We start from the raw sequence: 21,498 nt of genomic DNA, 5'->3' as shown, positions 1-21,498 counted from the left end.
ACCTCAGTTTGACCTCTATAACTCCTGACCTAAGGTGACCTAAGACTTGAAATTTTGTGTGAAGGTGTCAAATTGATGATCGGGAATGTACTGAAAATTTAGCGGCGCTGCGCGCCGCCGCTGTCTTGCTATTCAGGAAAAAACACATGGGGCCATATTAGCCTCCCCCGCCAACGCGACGGGGCAAGGGTAAAACGAGGATCTATGTCATGATCTCACTGGATTTCAAACAAAAATTAGACTCGGATCGATGATCCCAACAAATCCCCCGATAAATTACAGCACTGGATCTATGATCCCGTCGGATCCGAGATCAGGATCCGTGAGATCAGATCCCAGATCCATTCTCTCGGATCCAGGCACATATCTGCCGCGTAGCGACATGCAGTAAGCGGCATTCAAAAGACCGTAAAAAATAATCAAGGAACTGTCCAGCAATTTTTAGGTCAGGTCAAAGGTCAGGTCGACAGAGGTCATCAAAGGTCAAAGTTCGCCTTTTCAACAATTTTCGAAAACCGGCGCATAACTCGGGAACCAAAAGAGCTACAGCGCCGCGGAAAAGCGCATTCGATAGCTCTTTCAACGTTCTTTTGCAACACGTCCTCAAATTTGACCTGACGTCAACGACTTAGCCTGCAGAGGGCAAAAACTCCAAAATAGCAGTTTTAATGAAAACGTTTCTATGCAATAACTTATGACTCATGAGAAAGTGACATTTATTTTGCAAGTTTTTTTGTTTTTCTCGTCCAAACGCGTCAAATAAACAATAATCTGATCTTGAAAGGTCATTTTGAAAATTCAACCTCGGGTCGAGGTCATGACCCAACTGGAAAAGGTCATGTTGCATATCAGTTGATCCGTATCGTCGAGTTAAGCACATCTGAGGTTTCATCATCGCCCTTGCATGTCTCTATCAAAAGCTAGTGTCAGAAAACTGCTGGGGACCTTTCATGACCTGATGTGACCTGAAACACATACAGAGAGAGGTCACGGGAGTCATTTTTCGGTTCCACTTGGCAAGGTTCCGTGTAACCCGATGTTTGAGTGTTCGGAATGACGTTCGTCCAAAAAGGCTTTTTAATTTTCTCCCATTTAGGTACTTGTACATACCTAAGGGGGAGGTTGTAAAATTGACCTTACCTAAGGTCACGGATATCAAAATTCCGAGATATTTTTTTTGTATATACTGTCAATCTTATCAATCGCTGAAAGTTTCAAAGCGATCGTTCAGTCGGTGCAGCTATGACGAGGATTCTAACTTTTCTGAGGTGTGTTCATTTGAAGTGACCTGGTGACCTGACCCCTGGGTCTGAAATTGTTAAAACATGTGCGGAATTTCTTTGCATGAGAGGACTCAGAATATGCGCTATCAAACTGCTATCTCGGATTTTCAAAATTTTGAAATTTTTGAAAATTTTATATAATAAAATTGAAAATTTATATTTTTATATTTTAAATGCAACTTTTTGACTTTTCGAAAAAATCGGAATATATATGATAGAACACATGCTTATAACTTACTCTAGCAACTTATAGCAAAATATCTTCAAATATGGCCAAGTTATACGCATTATTGCAAAAAATCAAAATTATAAGCTTCCCAAATCAGTTTTTCAGTACGTATTTGACATCGTACACCAATATAAATAGCACCATCGTGTTTTTGAGCTCAAACGGCATCCAATAGACACCTTTTTTGTTGACAAACTCTAGCTTAAAAAGTTGACCTTTTTTACATGAAAGTGACCTAACCTAAGCTAAATTCAACTCAGAATGACGTCAAATGACACAAACGACATCAAATTCGAAATCTATGGCCTAAATGGACCATAAAACATGTGTCACGTGACCGACGCATGATATAATATTTCCGTGACCTGAGATGACCTCACCCTGACCTGAAATTCAAAGTACAAATTTGGTACCCTCAGGGTATCTAAAGCATCTCTTCACGAGTGTGTAAACCAAAAATAAGCCTGATCTGACTTATAAGACGGCGGCCAGAGCCCAAAGTGTGAACAAGCCAAAATGCTAATAATTTTTACTTTCACCTGACCTGTGACGTCATCGGTGACCTCGAGGTCAATGAAATTAGGTTACGTTCTACAGTTTTTCCGGGGCTATCAGACGCCGTTTGAACTTTGACGATCAGTTCAGTAGTTTTGGAGTTAGGAGGGGGGCTATGAAGAGCCCCCCTCTCAGTAGGGCGTGTTATACGCAGACTCCAGTGTGGCGCCGGTCAACAGGTGTGCCAGACCGCCGTTTTTGAAATAACCGCGAAAAACCGCAAGGGACGTGACCAAACACCCCCCCCCCCCGGCCCAGCGTGGGTCTTAACCCGCGCACCGACGGGGGTCTGCGCCAACTTCGTACCGACGGGGGGGATGACCGCCCCCCCTGAGATCTCGAGAACGAAGCAAGATAGCGACAAGCGGTAAACGGCAAGGGATACGTCCGGACAAGGTCTACAATTTTTACAAAGGTAATTTTCAGGTCAGGTCACAGATGACGTCACAGGGGTCAAAAAAGTCAAAATGGCGGCGCTAGGTATGGAAAGAGTTTTTCTCGAATAACTTTCGGACTAGTCAATATAGAAACAAACTAAGGGCAGCATCGTGATCCTCTCGTCAATCCGCATCGAATGATATGTATGTTGACCTCGAAAGGTCAAGGTCAAAGGTTGACCTCAGGTCACGTGACCTCGAGGTCATCATGTATATCATTCGATGCGCCTTGACGAGCTGAGCACAATGAGACCATCCGCGTGGCTGTATCTTGTTCCTGTACGGAGTTATTGTCAAAAAACCGCTGTTGACCTTTGATGACGTCACATGACCTTACAGCTGCCCAACAGCAAAACAGACCTCAAGGTAGTGAAGGTTGATCGTATATGAGGTCATGTATGGTTTATGGGGCCATTCCGACCCGTTTTAGTGGTAAAAACAGGGAGTTGATTTTTCCTCCATTGACTTATAATGGGGAGGTCGAGAAATTGACCTGACCTTAGGTCATCGATATCAAAATTCCGAGATATACAAATTGTAGCTACTAATGACCTTATAACATCCTGCGACTTTCAAAGGCCTCCGACATCTACTGTAGCTCTGGTACGGTGACAAAGTTGCAAAAAAGTGACTTGAGGTTGGGTCATTCAAAGTGACTTGGTGACCTGACCTTAAAAGTTAGGAGGTTCAAACTTGCCCACCATGTGTAAAATTGATGAGAGAATAGTCGTACGAAATTTCGTGGCGCTACGCGCCGCGGTTTTCCCGCTATTCGCGAAAAACCTCAGGGGGGCGGATATCCCCCTGTCGGTGCGCGTGTTAACAATTCCATATCAGCAAATTTGCCAAATTATGCATTACAAAAAGGCCCACCACATTTCTCTAAAGACTCAAAAATTTGAAAGGCTGAAATAACTCTTGAAACCAGCAGCATCTGGATTTCCTAGCGGAGCGCTGGCCTAGGTACTTAGCCTTTATTGGTATGTTTGCCTTTCTTAGGCCCGAAAAATTTGAGGTTATATATAATGGCATTGGTTTCCTTGCAGGCCCAAGAAGATGGAGGATATCATTTTACATGCCGTTCGGCGCTGGTCATCAAACTTCCTGCACTGACTACCACCACCACAGGTGAATTGTTAAATTCTAGAACCTTTTAGTCACTGCAATTTCTAATAATTCAGCAAACAATCTTTCACCGGGATACCCACATGTGATGTTTTCTTCATGTACCTACAATATATACATATGCTGGTGAAGGTGGAGTGGCATTGTCTTTGGTGTGATACAATATTTGTGGCCTTACGTCGCCCCGTTTGTTATTGATTTGTTATTGTATTTGTGGCCTTACGGCGTCCCGTCCGTCTCTCATGTTATCCTCAGTCTGTCAGTGACCGATCTGTAGTCTTCTATCTGTGACCCGACAGCGCCCTGTCTGCCGTTGGTATATGATTGTCTCTTCATGACCTTACAGCGCCCCCCACGTCCACCACGCCCGTTACAAGCACGGAGGCGAGCTCCTCCCCCACTACGGCAGCTACGGAGACAACATCGGACGGGACAACACCCACCCCGGTGACGTCTTCGAGTACGGAGCCGACGGGAACAACGGCACAGACAACACCGGAGCCGACGGGAACAACGGCACAGACAACACCGGAGCCGACGGGAACAACGGCACAGACAACACCGGAGCCGACGGGGACAACGGCACAGACAACACCGGAGCCGACGGGGACAACGGCACAGACAACACCGGACGGGACAACACCCACACCGGTGACGTCACAGACTAGCACAGACACTCCTGTGACGTCGCCAACAAGCACAGACACAACAGCGGCCACATCTGCCGACACCACCGTCACATCGCCGGGAACATCACCAACAACCGTGCCGACGTCAGGTACGGCCGGCGGTGAACACAGACATGAACATCTGACACAGAAAATGCAGGGCTCGTTAGCGGGGTGCTTTCACTATGTGCCGCTTACTGTAATGTAGACGTGATTTGCTGCCTTGCCATGACATTCGACTCTTCTCAGGGATTCCTACATCCGTAACCATAATCAACAAGAGGCAGACAGTTGCGCTGGAACAGTCCTCAATGCCTCTTCCCCTCCCTCCTTGCCCTCAAACGGTGACTCCGGAGAGGATGTGGTGTAATCCAGGGCGTGCCCTCACTTCCACCGGTAGTTAGGTAGTGATGACCGGCAGTCCGGACATGGTGTGACCGAGGGCGCCTGCGGATGGGTTGGTCACGGGGAGAGTCAGGTCGGATGTGTGGGTCGTCGCTGCCTGCATGTATCCTCTGTGAGAATTACAGGTCCTCTCTGACGTCACAGCTGCGCCGTCATCGACTCCGACTCCGACTCCGAGTCCGAGTCCGAGTCCGAGTCCGGTGGTGTGTCCGCTGTTTGTGCAGCGCCAGTGGTTCGCCAACAGCTCGGAGAGTTTCAGCGGCGAGGTGACCACGGTGGCGGCCGTCCCCGAGGCCGGAGCCGTCACCTACTTCCTGCGCACGCCCGGTTACGGTGGGTGACGCGCCCCAGTATACGACAGTGGTTTATTATACTAGCATCTTACGAGCATTCACATATCGTAGTGGCTGTTCTGTCCCAGCTCATTGCGTGGGATGAATTGATGAAACAGCATTCGACATATAAAAGCGTAGTGAATGTAATTAGTACCTGCCTATGTATGTAGAACGACTGCCGGCATGCACGCTATTTTTTGTCTTAGAGCCATGTAGGTACATTGTGCATCGAATCATGGATCACCAGCGATCATGAACGTCACTGATTCAAAAGCCGTGCATTTTCCAGAAGACAGCTTTGCTCTCGATGAGTCCACTGGAACACTCTCCAAGAAGGCGAAACTTGGCTACCAGCAGGTGAGTCGGCTTCTCTCCGAACTGCATCATGTCGTTTTATAATTTCCCGTATACATGCCTATTATTTCAGCTATACTTCCATGGTTAGACATTTCATCTTCAGTGAGAAAAACGCGGTGCTAATAATCTTAACGTTACTACACATTCAATACGGGAAGCTTTTGGTCCACTGACAAAACCTTCGATTGCCATCATTGCAAGTCAATGGCGGTGTATCTGTTGGATCGCGTTGTTCGGGAAGCGGATGCCGTCGATCCGGATGTCTCATCCGGCGGCGCTGGTGTGTCCTCTCGGGCAGGTGTCTCTGCTGGTGCAGGCCATTCCCGCCGGAGGAACACCCAAGAATCAGACCGACCGCACTGACATCGTCGACTGGGACGAAACGCTCATTATCGTCGACATTATGGTGGGTTTTCGCACAGTGGTAACGCATGCTTCAGGCTTTTTTTATAGGAAAGTGCAACACACGTGCAAAGATACCCATACCAAATCGATTGATGAATTAATTACTTCTAGTTTTTTATGTTTGTTTGGGTGGAAATGTACAGTTTACACGAGACAGTTTCCGAGCATCTAACATTCATTTACAACGGAGATAAGAGTCAAAGGCAAAAACTAGCATATGTGCAGTGATCTCAAGTTGATGTGCTCCAGTCCCAGAGGATGGCAGGATGCCATAAAATCGGGCAGAACTGGTTGGAAACGATAGAAGACATTTGAAATAACCCAATGATATGCTCAAATGTCAAGGCCATGCTAAAAATTTATCTCAAACTCCGCAGATTTCGTTTACCCTGTGCACCGAATCCCGAATGATTTTGAAATATGCTCCAATTAACCGGCCCCTATTTATGGATCATGTAACGATGGAAAGAAAATAATTTTGTATTTTTTAATCCATATATTACACAAATGTGCTCCATATTTGTCTACATCTTTTAAACTATTCTTAGCAGCTGTTTGAAATTTACCGCTATGACATCGAATTTTGTCGTGCAAGGGTATAAAAATAGACTGTGGCGTCATCAAGATAGCGACGTCCAAAGTTATTACTCCAGAAAGATGTCAAATCAATGGACGAAATGGCACTGAAAGTTTCGCGCTCCTATCCGTAAGCGTTCGGGAGCTATCGCAAATATTAAGCCCCGGTCCCACTAGGCGATGCGACCACTTACGACCGCCCACGATCGGTGGTCGGCAAAAGGTTGTCGCAATTCTTTAAGAGCTCGTACGATTGGATGTTGATATGAGCGACTTGTCTTTTAGTCAGGAGACGAAAAACGTTAAACCCCGGGCCTGCGTGGGAGTGAAGTGAACGTTCCTTCATAGACAGGTGACGAGATTCTGATTCAGAGGCTGGCCTGATGGTGAGTGACGGCCGAGCTGTGCCGCAGAGCCTCCCTAGCAGTGTGCCGCGGATCACGGCCCTGGCTCACTACTGAGCTCCGTGTGCGCCGACAGGACGAGAACGACTGCAGCCCGGTGCTCGACTGCTCCGCCTACGCCGACAGCTGCGACAGCGTCGTGGTCGGATTTCCCGCCTCGACCACGGCCTTCCTGCCGGCGCCGCTGCTCCAACTCACGGTCAGTGAGGCCCAATGGTGCTGCTCCAACTCGCGGTCAGTGAGGCCCAATGGTGCTGCTCCAACTCACGGTCAGTGAGGCCCAATGGTGCTGCTCCAACTCGCGGTCAGTGAGGCCCAATGGTGCTGCTCCAACTCGCGGTCAGTGAGGCCCAGTGCAGTTGCTCCAAGCGGTCAGTGAGGCCCAACGGTGCTGTTCCAAGTCACTGTTAGTGAGGGTCAATGACACTACACCCGCTCACGGTGAGCGATTGCGCCCAACGGTGAGCTCCGGCCACCCGTCGGCGTGGGAGTCAGCACTGGTGACTGTGATTTATTTGCTAGCTGAATGCAAGCGTGTGATGGTGAGCCGCCTTTTGTGACCTGTCGTCGGATGGCTTTCAGGTGACGGACGGCGATCGGGGCGACTTTGGCGTGGCTGGCGTCCGCTACCGGGTGGACTCGGACGCGCTCGATGTGGACTCGTCCGGAATGCTCTACCTGGTCAAACGGCAGTACGTTCCGCCGCCTCCTTCATCGGAAGTGTGCAGGGTGTCCAACGGCCATTTTAGGACTTATGATTTACTTATGTCTAGGACTTTGGTTATGTACTTCAGGATCTACCGGCATTTTACCTACGGGTTTAAGGCTCAGCAGTTCGATTTTAGGAATGCTCAGCATGTACAGCCCTCAGCAGACTGCGTGGTAGGTATTCTTTTTTCGACAAAACCGGTAATAACTCAAAGACTATGTGATCTGTCGGTCGGAATTCATTGCAAATAGAGGCACCATGCTCCACTCCTTCGATTGGGTCTATCACTAAACAAAGTATAGGCTTTGTGTGGCAGCAAAATGCAACAGTTTGTTTTGGGGGCAAATATAAACTTTTGGGTTTTGTTGCCAAACTGGATGGAAAATGAATACGATGGTAATGCCCATCTAAGGTGCGGAGTCTCGCGCGTCTTGCTGTTACGATTTCCGAGTGACCGATAGCATAGTATCCGCGATATTCTCGGTTTTGTCGAAAAAAGAATACCTACCACGCAGTTTGCAGAGGGAAACCTATTGAACCTATTGAAGAAAGGTGTGAAAGTTCCAGTCTAACAAAAAACCTGGATAAGTAGAGTGGGCCATTACATCCACACTTTTGGACTCGGGTATTGAGTGATGCATGGTTTGCCGTCCTCAGGACCTCGGCCATCAGGGCCACTGTCACTGCCCTCGACAACAACGGCCAGGACCAGTCCCACAGTGACACGGCCACAATCCAGGTGAGGCCCGGGCGGTCAGTGGAGCCGCACTGGGGCTGAGACGTATTCCAGAGCTCGCAGACCTGTCAGCAAACGCTCTACATGGAGAAGTCATCGATTAGTGTGCTCTCGTGTGTTGTCGTGGCCACTGAGCCAGCCGAACATTCGCCCGCAGCTGGTGCCTGTTACCGACGACCAGGTGTTCTTCGTGCGCACGGAGAGCCAGCTGACGGACGTGGGCAGTGTGACGTCACTGCTGGAACAGATCGCCCAGAGCGGCAGCTACCGGGCCGTGTTCTCCTGGGACTTCCAGGCGCTGAGCGCCGCCGACAAGGTACGAGCGCAGCCGCCGCTGGAGCACGGGTCGCAGGACATTGGTTACGGGTGGACAGGGGAGCAGCGGGGACGGCAGGAACAGCAGGCCAGCCAGGGCATATTTTAAGGCACTTACTGCGTCCCATTCTGGGACGCAGCCCCCTCGCCTTGGGACGTAGCCCCTGCTGATTTGACCCACTGCGTCCCTGCCCTGTGCCCTGTCCGGTTCCCTTACCTGTGCCCTGCTGTGTGCCCTGACCTGTACCCTTCCCTCTAAAATGTCCTGTGCCATGCCCTGTAACCTGCCGTGCCCTACTTTCTGCCCTCCTCAGTGCCCTACTCTGTTCCTTGCTCTGTGCCCTTAGTCGTAGCACGTGCCCTCTGCTCAACTTTGGGACGCAGTAAAAATTTGTTAAAATATGCCCTGAGGCCAGCGGTCACGGACAGCGACGGCAGGACAGATAGCGAAGACGCGGGACACCGGGATGACAGTGGGGATAGAACAGCGGGGAGAGAAGCTCAACAAGACACTCAACAGGGGCTATTTTGAAATATCGTATAGGAATGCAATTTTACCTCAACTCGAACCATGCCTTCCCTGCCCTATTAGTTAACAGTTACGGCAAATAAAGCTGTCTATCTTACCAGTCTTTGTCCCTGACTTTGATCGCCGTTGGGCGTGTGCACACCCCACTTATATACAAACTCAAGATTTGAAGATATCTAAGATACAAGAACTCAAGATTTGTAGTTCCAAATATTGACTACCGAGCCTTTATTTACCGAGCTCCAGTGTCTCTGTGCCCCGGTTCGTTCCGTCCGTCCCCCACCTGCTGACGTGTTGCAGGCAGGGTTGTATACGACTCAATCAATAGCAATCAATTCAATCACGACAAATTTGGGAAACCAATCAAATCAATCAAGTCAAAGCAGTTTTCGGGAATTGATTCAATCGACTCAAACGCGACAATGAAAGGAATCAATCAACTCAATCAAACGACTCAAACCAAGACATACATTAGGTTTTTTGCCCCACCAACTTGGAAAAGTGTCCATAGCAGTCTGGTGTACCTACCTACCTACCTACCTACCTACCTACCTACCTACCTACCTACCTACCTACAGAAGAAACATAAAAATATTGTCATTTAAAATTAAAAATTGCCATGCCATTCAAAGTTTATATGTAATAAGGAAGGATACCTAGTGATGGACAGGTGGATCATGATATTGAGGTTCAATGGGTAGAATAACACAAATTTATATATAACAACAATATATCACTTGACTATGCACAAGGATCTCGACTGCACAGAGTCCCACAGGCCAAGTGGCCTTCTAAATTCTCGTACTTTGTAAGTGTACCTACCTAAGTGTAAGTGTGTGTGTTGACTAGGTACCTACCCACTGAAAATACATTTTGATTTAACCCGCGCACCGACGGGGGGGGGGGCTATCTTCTGGCTATCTTCGCCACTGAGAGGACCATCGCCGAGGCTGAGACGAGGGTCCAAGCGGCGCTCAACGAACTGTTAAAGTGGGCGGACCGCTGGAAGATGGAGGTCAGCGCGGAGAAGACCGTGGCCACTGTCTTCACCCTCGATCCTCACGAGGCGAGACGGGAGGCCTGCCTGCACATGAAGACCACCAGACTACGACACGAACCGACGCCGACCTTCCTAGGGGTCACGTTCGACCGCACACTATCCTTCAGACAGCATGTGGCCAGCCTCAAGGCCAGGATGGTCAGAAGGTGCAACGCCCTGAGAGCAGTTGGAGGTAAAGCCTGGGGCGCGAGCACCACGGACCTGAGGACGCTCTACCTGGCGTACATCAGGGCGTGCGCGGACTACGCTGCAGCGGGCTGGATGTCAGGACACATTGCCCCAACAGACGGTAAATAACTTTTGAAAATACCAATTTCCAATTTTAGTGTTTTCTGGACCAAAATTTTGCGAGGAATCCGATGGTGTGGTCATCGAAATCTGAAAAATTTCCATTTTGGAAATAGCACCTATTTTTTGAAAAATAAATATTCGTCAGGCTTAATAGTCAAATAAATTGGAAATATAATGAGTTAATTTTTGTAACAACACTAGAATGTGTCGAACATGAATTAGAGATATATTTTAGCTGAGATGATACTATATCTGCGCATACATGTACATGAACTAGTACATTAACCCTCGCCGGCCGAGAAGGGGTGGGGCGGGTGCCGCCTAATAGGGCTTTTCGCGATAGCTTAAAACTCGCTTAGGGTAGACAGCTGAAACTTGGCATACCTAATCTTTTATTCAAGCTGGATCTTTTGACCTCAACTGCGTTTTCAGGTCAGGTCAGGTCACTGACCTGACCTGACGTCATAAATGAGCCTCTGCGAGGTCCTCAGATGTTGCAACTTTGCAACGCCCTCAGTGCCAGAGGAACTTTCACAGGAAGATGAAACTTACAGGACTTAGTATCCTTCAGAGGTCTCACAACTTGTATATCTCGGATTTAACCTAAATGTCACATGAGGTCAGGTCGGTCACGTGACCTCACCATTATAAGTCAATAGGGAAATATGAAAACTGTTATTTTGGCGCCGGAAATGATCTAAAACTGTCCCAAGCACATGAAATCGTGGTTTCATGTACTCTTTGTAAGGTCCGATCATGAAACCACGATTTCATGTGCTTGGGATAGTTTTAGATCATTACGGCGCCAAAATAACAGTATTCGTATTTCCCCCATTGACTTATAATGGTGAGGTCACGTGACCGACCTGACCTCATGTGACATTTAGGTTAAATCCGAGATATACAAGTTGTGAGACCTCTGAAGGATACTACGTCCTGTAAGTTTTATCTTCCTGTGAAAGTTCCTCTGGCACTGAGGGCGTTGCAAAGTTGCAACATCTGAGGACCTCGCAGAGGCTCATTTATGACGTCATAGGTCAGTGACCTGACCTGACCTGAAAACGCAGTTGAGGTCAAAAGATCCAGCTTGAATAAAAGATTAGGTATGCCAAGTTTCAGCTGTCTACCCTAAGCGAGTTTTAAGCTATCGCGAAAAGCCCTATTAGGCGGCACCCGCCCCACCCCTTCTGGGCCGACGAGGGTTAATGTACTAGTTCATGTACATGTATGCGCAGATATAGTATCATCTCAGCTAAAATATATCTCTGATTCATGTTCGACACATTCTAGTGTTGTTACAAAAATTAACTCATTATATTTCCAATTTATTTGACTATTAAGCCTGACGAATATTTATTTTTCAAAAAATAGGTGCTATCTCCAAAATGGAAATTTTTCAGATTTCGGGGACCACACCATCGGATTCCTCGCAAAATTTTGGTCCAGAAAACACTAAAATTGGAAATTGGTATTTTCAAAAGTTATTTACCGTCTGTTGGGGCAATGTGAGGAGTGGCCCCCACTGCTCTGGAGCAGTTGGAGGTCGCCCAGCGCCAGGCATGCCGGATCATCACCGGCTGCCTCAGGTCCACCCCGGCGCCAGCGCTGGAGCGCGAGGCGGACGTGATGCCGTTCGCGATACGGCGGAGGCAGCTGACGGCCGCGGCGACCCAGCGGCACCTGAGGGACCTCCCGGGGGACCCCCTGCAGCCGGTGCTGACAGCGACGAGACCCAGACAGCGGCTCCACCGAGACCGAGGCTGGGCCGACACGGGACTCAGTGCGTCCTCGGACGCTGGTCTGGGAGATCTCCCGCGGGAGCCGGTGCTGGTGGTCCCACGGACGCCGCCATGGGGGAGTGCCGCGGGAGGCGTCACCATCAGAAGTGCTGTCGCGAGACCGACAAAGAGAACGGACCCACCGGACAAGCGGCTGGAGGCGGCACAGGAGACCCTGGCGGGTCTCCCGCCAGCCGACTACATTGTATTCACAGACGGATCGGCCACAGACGGTGTCGAAAATGGCGGAGCGGGAGCCGTTGTCTTCCGGGGGGCGACGGAGCTGGAGAGGATCCGGACCCCTGCAGGCCGCTGGACCTCCAGCTACCGCGCGGAGCTAACGGCGCTCGACTCTGCCCTCGCGTCCCTCCTGAGGGGCGCTGAGGGACCTGCTCCGGGGGAGGTGAGAATATGTACCGACTCCCAGTCGGCCCTGCGTCGCATCGCGGAGGGCCCGGCGGCGCAGACGGATGTCCTGGCGGACAGAGTCTGGCAGAGGCTGCTGGACCTAGCCGACCGCGGGACGCACACGTCCCTGCAGTGGGTCCCCGGCCACGCCGGGCTCCCCGGCAACGAGCTGGCCGACGAAATCGCACGGGAGGCCGCCAACCTGGAGCAGCGTGACGTGCCGATAGACCTCCCGTCAGCAAAAGCCAGGCTGAGGAGGCACGCCCACCGGGAGTGGGAACAGCGGCTGCAACCGACCCGCTACGCCCTGCAGAACGGAGTGCGCCGGCCCCCTACGGCTGAGCGCCTGGGACTCTCCCGCCGGGAGTGCGTGGAGGTCGCGAGACTCCGCACCGGCCACTCACTGATGCTGCGGGAGTATCGACACCGAATCGGCCTGGAAGACGACCCCGCCTGTCCGGAGTGCGGGCTGGACGATGAGACACTAACTCACCTCCTGACCGACTGCCCCGCCCGGGCAGATGCGAGACGAAGGATATTCGGAGAGGACGAGCCGGAGATGAGGGAAGCACTGGGAGACCCGACGAAGCTGGTGGAGCTCCTGAGGCGGCTGGGCCGCCTGTGAGGCGTCCCCCCGTATGGCTTCCAGCCAAGGGCCGGAAGCACTTCAACTTCAACTTCAAGGGGGGGGGGGCGGATATCCGCCCCCCTGAGGTTTTTCGCGAATAGCGGGAAAACCGCGGCGTGTAGCGCCGCGACATTTGATACGACTATTCTCTCATCAATTTTACACATGGTGTGCAAGTTTGAACCTCCTAACTTTAAGGTCAGGTCACCAGGTCACTTTGAATGACCCAACCTCAAGTCACTTTTTTGCAACTTTGTCACCGTGCCAGAGCTACAGTAGATGTCGGAGGCCTTTGAAAGTCGCAGGATGTTATTAGGTCATTAGTATCTACAATTTGTATATCTCGGAATTTTGATGTCGGTGACCTAAGGTCAGGTCAATTTCGCGACCTCCCCATTATAAGTCAATGGGGGAAAAATCAACTCCCTGTTTTTACCACTAAAACGCGTCGGAATGGCCCCATATACCATACATGACTTCATATACGATCACTCTTCACTACCTTGAGGTCTGTTTTGCTGTTGGGCAGCTGTAAGGTCATGTGACGTCATCAAAGGTTACCAAAGGTGTTTTGCCAATAACTCCGTACAGGAACAAGATACAGCCGCGCGGATGGTCTCATTGTGTTCAGCTCGTCAAGACGCATCGAATGATATACATGATGACCTCGAGGTCACGTGACCTGAGGTCAACCTTTGACCTTGACCTTTCGAGGTCAACATATATATCATTCGATGCGGATTGACGAGAGGATCACGATGGTGCCCTTAGTTTGTTCCTATCTTGACCAATTCGAAAGTTATTCGAGAAAAACTCTATATCTAGCGCCGCCATTTTGAATTTTTCGACCCCTGTGACGTCATCTTTGACCTGACCTGAAAATGACCTTAGTAAAAATTGTAGACCTTGTCCGTGCGTATCCGATGCCGTTTACCGCTTGTCGCTATCTTGCTTCGTTCTCGAGATCTCAAGGGGGGGGCGGTCATCCGCCCCCCCCCGTCGGTGCGAAGTTGGCGCAGACCCCCGTCGGTGCGCGGGTTAAATGAATTCAATTATGCTAGGCAGGTACCTATCCGCACCCCTCTTCCCCCTCAACTCGCTGCATTTGGCCATTTAGGTACCTGCTGATTCGTCCATTTACACTAAATATCAGATATTGCAGTTGAAAGTTGGCTGCTCGGATTTTGGCAGTATTCGTGATTTGGCCATTTACCCTACACCATGTCTATTTTAATGGATAATATGCATCAATAACATATTAACCATAGGGAAATAGAAATAAATATCTCACCTGCATGTGACGGTTTCGGTTAGACAGAGACTGACGGGCAGCCTGAAAAATCTTTCCACACAAGTGCATTTGAGACGTGGGATGTTGTCAGATTGGGAAGGAAGAGATATGAAGTATTTAGCGGTCCACGACTCTGGACGTGGCATGTCAATGTTAGGTACCTATGTGAAGAATTCAAAACATTTTATTGCACTACAATTTGAAACTGTTAGGACTGGGGGATAGGGATGAGGATTAAAAGTATATTTAAAAGGAAATGGAGAGGACAGGGACTCTGGAACCACAGGATAAGTTAAGGACAAAGGAAGTAGGAACAAGGAAAATTAAAACGCGAAAACGGCACGGTGCGAATGCGAAACAAAGAAAACGTTTTGCCAATAAGTATGCTAAGCTTTTATAAATCCTTATTCTACGTCTTTTGATTTTTTGGTAAGATGACATCATTGATTATCATGTAGTATGGTAGATCATCATTAAATAAATCGGTAGTACAACACCAACTTCGTTTTAATTATTATTTCATTTGAAATAAAACCACTTAATAATATTCGGTAAAATATTTTAAGGAAAATGAAATATATTAAATATGTTATGCTTAGGCTCTCAGGAGAAAAGGATCAACAAACGTTCTGCTGCAAATTAAACAATGCAGCAAATTAGCTATTAATTAGGTACGTAAACGTAATTAGCGAGACGAAAACGGCGCTTTTGTTTCAGTTATTTTTGTAGGGGTTTCAGATATTTATAGAGTTCAGTGGGTTGTTTCTGAGGAGATGTGGAGATGTGAATTATTAATTAATCACACTTTATTAGTATATAGGGCCTTGCACTTTATCATCTGGATTAAAAAAAAAACGTTTCCTGCTGAGTGCAGAAAGGTAGGTAGGTGCATCGCCAGGTTCTATCACCAGGATCGGAGCAGTTATTGCAGTTGAAAGTCAAAGTTGGCTGTTCATGTTTAGGCCCTGTTCTTTATTTGGCCATCTACCCCATATTGCAGTTGTGATGACAAGCAGTTTTCAGTGTAGTTTTGTGATCTTTGATGTCATCAATTGGTGTCATTATTTTTCGCCAACTAAAACTTATTTGAACTTTCCATTCAATCGACTCAATCATACGAGTCACTCTAATTTTCGGGAATCAAATCAGTCAACCAGTCGCTAAAGTCAAACGAGTCAGTCAACCAGTCATCTCGAAAAGTCAATCGACTCAATCCAATCAACTCAAAATACGCGTTGAAACAAATCAATCAATTCAATCGACTTGATTGGTATACAACCCTGGTTGCAGGCGCCGTCCACACGGCGGCTCTCGGACGACGATGATGACGGCAGCGCAATCTACTTCTACGCTCTGCGAGAGGACAGCGGAGGCGCCGTGGTCGCCGTCGACTCCGACGACATCAAAGAGTGAGTGTCGAGTCGGTCAGATTTCGTGACTGCGAGCTGCGCTGACACCAGTATCGGCTCGCTAATACAGGGGCCTGGGTGGGTAGGCTGTACCGGCGGGCAGCACTGTCCGGCGGGCAGCCTACCTTCCGGATCGCACGCCGAGCTCCGAGCGCTGTACTCAATGCTCATTCTCTCTCCCCCTCCCTCTCTCTCTCTCTCTCCTCCCTCCCTTTCTCTCTCTCTCTCCGTCTCGCCCCAGCTCTCAAATATCTTTGTGTTATCGCCGGCAGATCGCTGGACACCGTGGACTCTGTGGAATATGTGGAGACCAAAAAAGACCAGATGTCCGGCGGAGGTGAGTGTTGCCAGCTCAGCAGTCTCCCGACCTCGCAATGCCCACCTGAAGATTGGCTACCGCTGCAATGACACCGGGTTTGATCTTATCTGCTAGCGAGACAATATTGTTTGTCTTTCTTTTACGCAACTATAAACGATCATTATGGCACTTCTGGAGAAATATATTGCAAGTTAGGGGCTGTCAATGGTTTCTAAAAAAATATATAATATGTTCGTAATGTGAATTGGCTGCCTGTATATATATATATATATATATATATATATATATATATATATATATATATATATATATATATATATATATATATATATATATATATATATATATATATATATATATATATATATATATCGGCGTGGCTGTCCGTTACCTACATCGGTCCTCTGCAGTCCAGTGTCGTACGGTACATCGGTCCCATGCAGTCCAGTGTGACCTCCGTCCGTACGGTACATCGGTCCCCTGCAGTCCAGTGTGACCTCCGTCCGTACGGTACATCGGTCCCCCGCAGTCCAGTGTGACCTCCGTCCGTGCGGTACATCGGTCCTCTGCAGTCCAGTGTCGTACGGTACCTACCAGACTTGTAAACGACTCTGAGTTGATTCGTGAATCGACTCAGAATCAAACCGTTTTTCGATGAGTCATGAGTTGATTCGAATCACTTCATCGAGGAACTTGATGAGTCATGAGTTGATTCGAATCAATTAAATTTAACATCATGAGTCATTTGATGAATCGATTCAAATTTTCAGACTCAAACAAAGAATCGACTCAAAAAAATTTGAGTCGTTTACAAGTCACCATCAACACCCTAATAATCAATGCTAGATCACCCCCTCAGCTTTAGCCATCACTTAACTCCATATTTCAGACTTACAAGAGCCTCAGAGGCTCAGGCACAGGCGCCTAATGAGCCAAAAGCATTTGGCAGTTGGTAGGCACTTACCAAACCAAGTGCCTGCTACATTACCTAGGTACCTACATTTTACATGTCAGAAGTCAGAATTGACACCTGCGGCTGCCTCCCCTTCTCCCAGTCCCAATTTGGTCCCAATAATCAATCAACAGCATAAGAGTTTGGGCGTCTATAGAGTCAAATACGCCCAAACTACCTATAGCCTATAAACTACCTATAGGCTATGCTATAATATAAATAAACTCACCTATAAACCGCAAAATTGCGATGCTCAACTGCCAATAAACCACAAAATGCACATTTTTCCATGAAATAGAAGTTTAAAAAGAAACTTGTTTTATGACATTATAGAATCTTCAGAATAATGTAAAGGAGCGGCTTTGAAATATTTCCTCAGCGATCTCCATTCGCCTAAAATATGTACTATGAGTGACGTCATGAATTCGAGAATAGAATGTGAAAGTCATAGTACGTTTTAAGAAAACTATATTAATGGCGCAGTTGATAACTTTCACGTCTGAATCTCGATAAATATGAAGTCAACGAGTAATTTTGTTGAAAAATAGAAATATGTGATGACAAATAAAAAATTGAAAATATTTTTTATTTGATGCATAGGAAGAAAGAACAATTTATTTTTTACCAAAAGAGCCACTTGGTCAGTGCTCCGGTGCTCTTGATATCGATTAATATTCAATGACGACATTTTTAATCTAAAATTGTAGACTAACAATATTTTTTATATTCCTTCATTTTAATCTCCACGTTGAGCCAACATAAATGGTAAGTGACGGATGGGCTCTATCTAGCTGGCAGCCAGTTGGCACTGCTAAACTAGGTGCCGTTTGGAGAATGTATATTGTATACCTACATTAACTACTTTCAATGAGTCTCAACTCAAGATCATATCTGATTCTGAGGCCTGAGCCACTCATGCAAGGTCATGGCCTCCTCGTGGCCCATGGAGTCCCTGCTGATGCTGAAATGTTTCACAGGTGGGATTGATCCTATTTTTGAGGTTGTACTGTTTGAATAATTTTATCTGATAAGTAAGAAGTAGTAACATTTGTCTCATTATCATGTAGAAAAAGTTTGATTAAAAAAAACATGAATGCCTCTCGGAACTTGTGCTTTTGAATTTTCAAATAAGACTTTCTAGGTAATAATAAGAGATAGGTTACTATGCTACTCCTTAGTCCTTACTTATAATTGTCTCTCAGAGTTACTTACAAATTTATCTGACATTGCACTGTTGACTGTTGAGTGTTGAAGATAGGTAGGTGTAAGGTAGGTACCTATGTACCTAGTCCTACTAGGTAGCTGCTTGAATCTTTGGTCAAGGCTACTATGCTGCTTAATACAATTGTGGTATGCGGCATATTCATTTTATCATAGCTATGAGTCAAATAATCAACAAATGCCTATAGTGAGTCATGAGTTGAATGAAATAAGTTCAATAAAAATGTCGTGTGAGTCATGAGTTGATTTGAATCGATTCATCAAAATGTGTGAGTCATGAGTTGATTCGAATTATTCCGTTGGCTAGTTGCTCGAGTCATGAGTTGATTCGAATCATTTCATCGAGGAACTTGATGAGTCATGAGTTGATTCGAATCAATTAAATTTAACATCATGAGTCGTTTGATGAATCGATTCAAATTTCCAGACTCAAACAAAGAATCGACTCAAAAAAAATTTTTGAGTCGTTTACAAGTCTGGTACCTACATCGGTCCCCTGCAGTCCAGTGTGACCTCCGTCCGTACGGTACATCGGTCGTCAGCAGTCCAGTGTGACCTCCGTCCGTGCGGTACATCGGTCCTCTGCAGTCCAGTGTCGTACAGTACTTACATCGGTCCCCTGCAGTCCAGTGTGACCTCCGTCCGCAGGTAGCGGCGGGGACCCGGAAGGGGACAACACCGGCCTGATTGTGGCCGTGGCTGTGTTGGCCTGCCTTCTGGCGGTCGTCATCATCGGGGCCGTGCTGCGTCAGCGTCAGCTGCTGCGGCGTCCAGCCGGCAGCTACGCCAGGTAAACGGCCTGTAGTCTGCAGCTACACCAGGTAAACGGCTCGCTGCTACAGCTGCAGCACGTAAACGGCTGGCTACTGCAGCTACGCACCGTGCTGGGGCCGTGCTGCGTGTAGGTAACGCCGAAATCTCACCAATAGTCGATCATATCAATTTAATAAGAGTAATTGACCAATGACCATTGCCCATTGAGCGTTGCAAACAGGGATTAATTCTGACACTGTGAGCGGTGAACGCGTTGTGCTGAGTCATGTCGTGTGTGCTGTGACTCAGGCAGAAGAATGACGCCGAGTCCTACGCCGGAGGGATGGTGAACTCCAACTACTCACCTGAAGCTACTGGTCGGCGCAGCGAGAGCAATACCTACAGCAACCACGCCTTCCAGTCCGGCCAGCAGGAAACAGACAGCCGCGTCTTCCAGTCCGGACCGCAGGTAACAGACAGCCGCGTCTTCCAGTCCGGACCGCAGGAAACAGACAGCCGCGTCTTCCAGTCCGGACCGCAGGAAACAGACAGCCGCGTCTTCCAGTCCGGACCGCAGGTAACTGAGAACTGTGCCTTCCAGTCCACCGAGAACAGGAGGCAAACAGTCGCTTCTTCCAGTCCATCCAACAGGTAACATGCTTTCCAACTCCTAACAGGAGGTGACGCCGCAAGCTGCCGTGCTTAGCAAGCTATTCTTCTCTGTGATGCACAGTTACAGGTCTATTTGCGGTGTACTGATTGCGTCTCGGTGCTGCCACTGGCGCCGGGCTGAGTGACGGCCGCCGCCGTCGGTCGCTGACAGCTCCGGTCGGTGTTTCAGCCGGCCGTCCACGGCCTCGGCTCGGAGCCTCCGTCAGAGAGCGCGCCGCGCCAGGAGCGCCGCCCGTCGTCCCCCGGCGAGCACCCGCTCATCGACCTGTCCGAGACGCAGCAGCCGACACCCGAGGAGCCCACGCCCGACTACTCGCTCAAGTCGGTCGGCTTCAAGGAGACGGTGCTCTGCGTCTCCCCGGTGGCCGAGGAGGACGGAGAGGACGCAGAGGACGCAGAGGACGGGGAGGACGGAGAGGACGCTGCTGGGGAGGACGCTCCGGCCGCCGAGCCGGAGCCGGACGCTCAGACCGCCCCTGACAGCCGCCTCTCCGCAGATGGCGAACATGACGAAAACTCTATGCTCTGAGCTCTAGCAGACATGCTCTACAATTCAATAACTATGTACCCCTGGAACTCTTTTCAGGAAGCCGAGTGTGCATGTATACATAAAAGCGATATTATGTGTCTCCACCACTGTTACTCACTATACTTGGGGTTCTGGGCGATCAGGTCATGTTGTTTAGAGCAGCCGATTTTCGAATGTGATTTCCTAGAAACGACATGTGGTAATCAAGCAATCAGGAATCGTTCAGAGTCTGTTAAGCTTTATGGCATGTGATACCTGTGTATGTATTTTGGGATGCAGCTTGTAATAGGTGCCTACAGCCTGCACTGTAAGTAAAATGGAAACGTCGCGATTTCTTGAAGACCCTGTATGCGACGGTTCACAAATGTTAGAAGTTCTGCAATGCTGCTGACCGCTGTTCGGGAAGAGGGGACATTCGGAACTGTGGTATTGAATAGCTGGGTCATTGATTACGTAACACCGAAGTATGTAGGTAGCTAGTTTGGCATGAACCAAGCATGCCTTTTGTTATTTTTTGCTCGTAATACGGGTGAATGCGGTTAATTTTGCAATCATTCATGAGAAGTATATTTTTTCGTAACATGCTGCCTCACTTCTCCGACTATTGGTGGCATTGAATATGAGATGCATAGTTTATTTGGTTAGCATTGGTGCCAGTAGTAGGCATCAGTAGATGCAGTAAACAGAGTATGATTTATGAATGTTATCAAGCATCAATAGGTAAAATGATAACATTTTGTGCTGGTAACCCTTCACAGTGTAGCCATTATTTAGCAACTGTCAGTCTCAACGTAAGTACCTATATATGAAATATGAAATATATGTAATATATGATACATGAAATGCCTATATCAAGCTCATCGCATTGGCTTCTACGGTTTGTCGTAAATCACACAGAATGTATGTGCACTGGGTGTCCTTTCAGTGCTTCACTCCTGGCCCCTGATTTCGACTCAATAAAATTTTATGGAAAGTTCGGTGAAATCGGCTACAGATGTTCTTTGCTATGATTGAACCCACGCCGTCCTGTGGAGGGGGGGGGGACGTTTTTACGCCCCCTCAGGTTTTTCGCGAACATCTCAAAAACGGCGACACACAGCGCCGTTCTATCATTTTTTA

General features: G+C 48.2%; 1 protein-coding gene across 1 annotated transcript in view; it reads left to right on the top strand.

Moving 5' to 3' along the window:
- LOC122372922 (mucin-17-like) overlaps positions 1–21,356 on the top strand; it is a gene marked incomplete at its 5' end in the record, with an annotated part of 41,568 nt that extends 20,212 nt beyond the window's left edge. Inside the window, 14 exons of the mRNA XM_043350606.1 lie at positions 3,551–3,632; positions 3,976–4,407; positions 4,847–5,035; positions 5,327–5,394; positions 5,693–5,800; positions 6,856–6,978; positions 7,362–7,471; positions 8,146–8,227; positions 8,382–8,540; positions 15,815–15,933; positions 16,206–16,270; positions 19,074–19,215; positions 19,488–19,755; positions 20,020–21,356. Of these exons, the coding sequence (XP_043206541.1) occupies positions 3,551–3,632; positions 3,976–4,407; positions 4,847–5,035; positions 5,327–5,394; positions 5,693–5,800; positions 6,856–6,978; positions 7,362–7,471; positions 8,146–8,227; positions 8,382–8,540; positions 15,815–15,933; positions 16,206–16,270; positions 19,074–19,215; positions 19,488–19,755; positions 20,020–20,379 (2,307 nt within the window). The remainder of the gene's footprint in view (positions 1–3,550; positions 3,633–3,975; positions 4,408–4,846; positions 5,036–5,326; positions 5,395–5,692; positions 5,801–6,855; positions 6,979–7,361; positions 7,472–8,145; positions 8,228–8,381; positions 8,541–15,814; positions 15,934–16,205; positions 16,271–19,073; positions 19,216–19,487; positions 19,756–20,019) is intronic.
- Positions 21,357–21,498: the final 142 nt, after the last annotated feature.

This window comes from Amphibalanus amphitrite, unplaced genomic scaffold, assembly GCF_019059575.1.
Source record: "Amphibalanus amphitrite isolate SeventyFive unplaced genomic scaffold, NRLGWU_Aamphi_draft 000037F_arrow, whole genome shotgun sequence".
In the NCBI taxonomy this organism is placed as follows: domain Eukaryota; kingdom Metazoa; phylum Arthropoda; class Thecostraca; order Balanomorpha; family Balanidae; genus Amphibalanus; species Amphibalanus amphitrite.
Note: the sequence above shows the minus strand (reverse complement) of the source record. Positions and strands in the feature narration are given on the sequence as shown.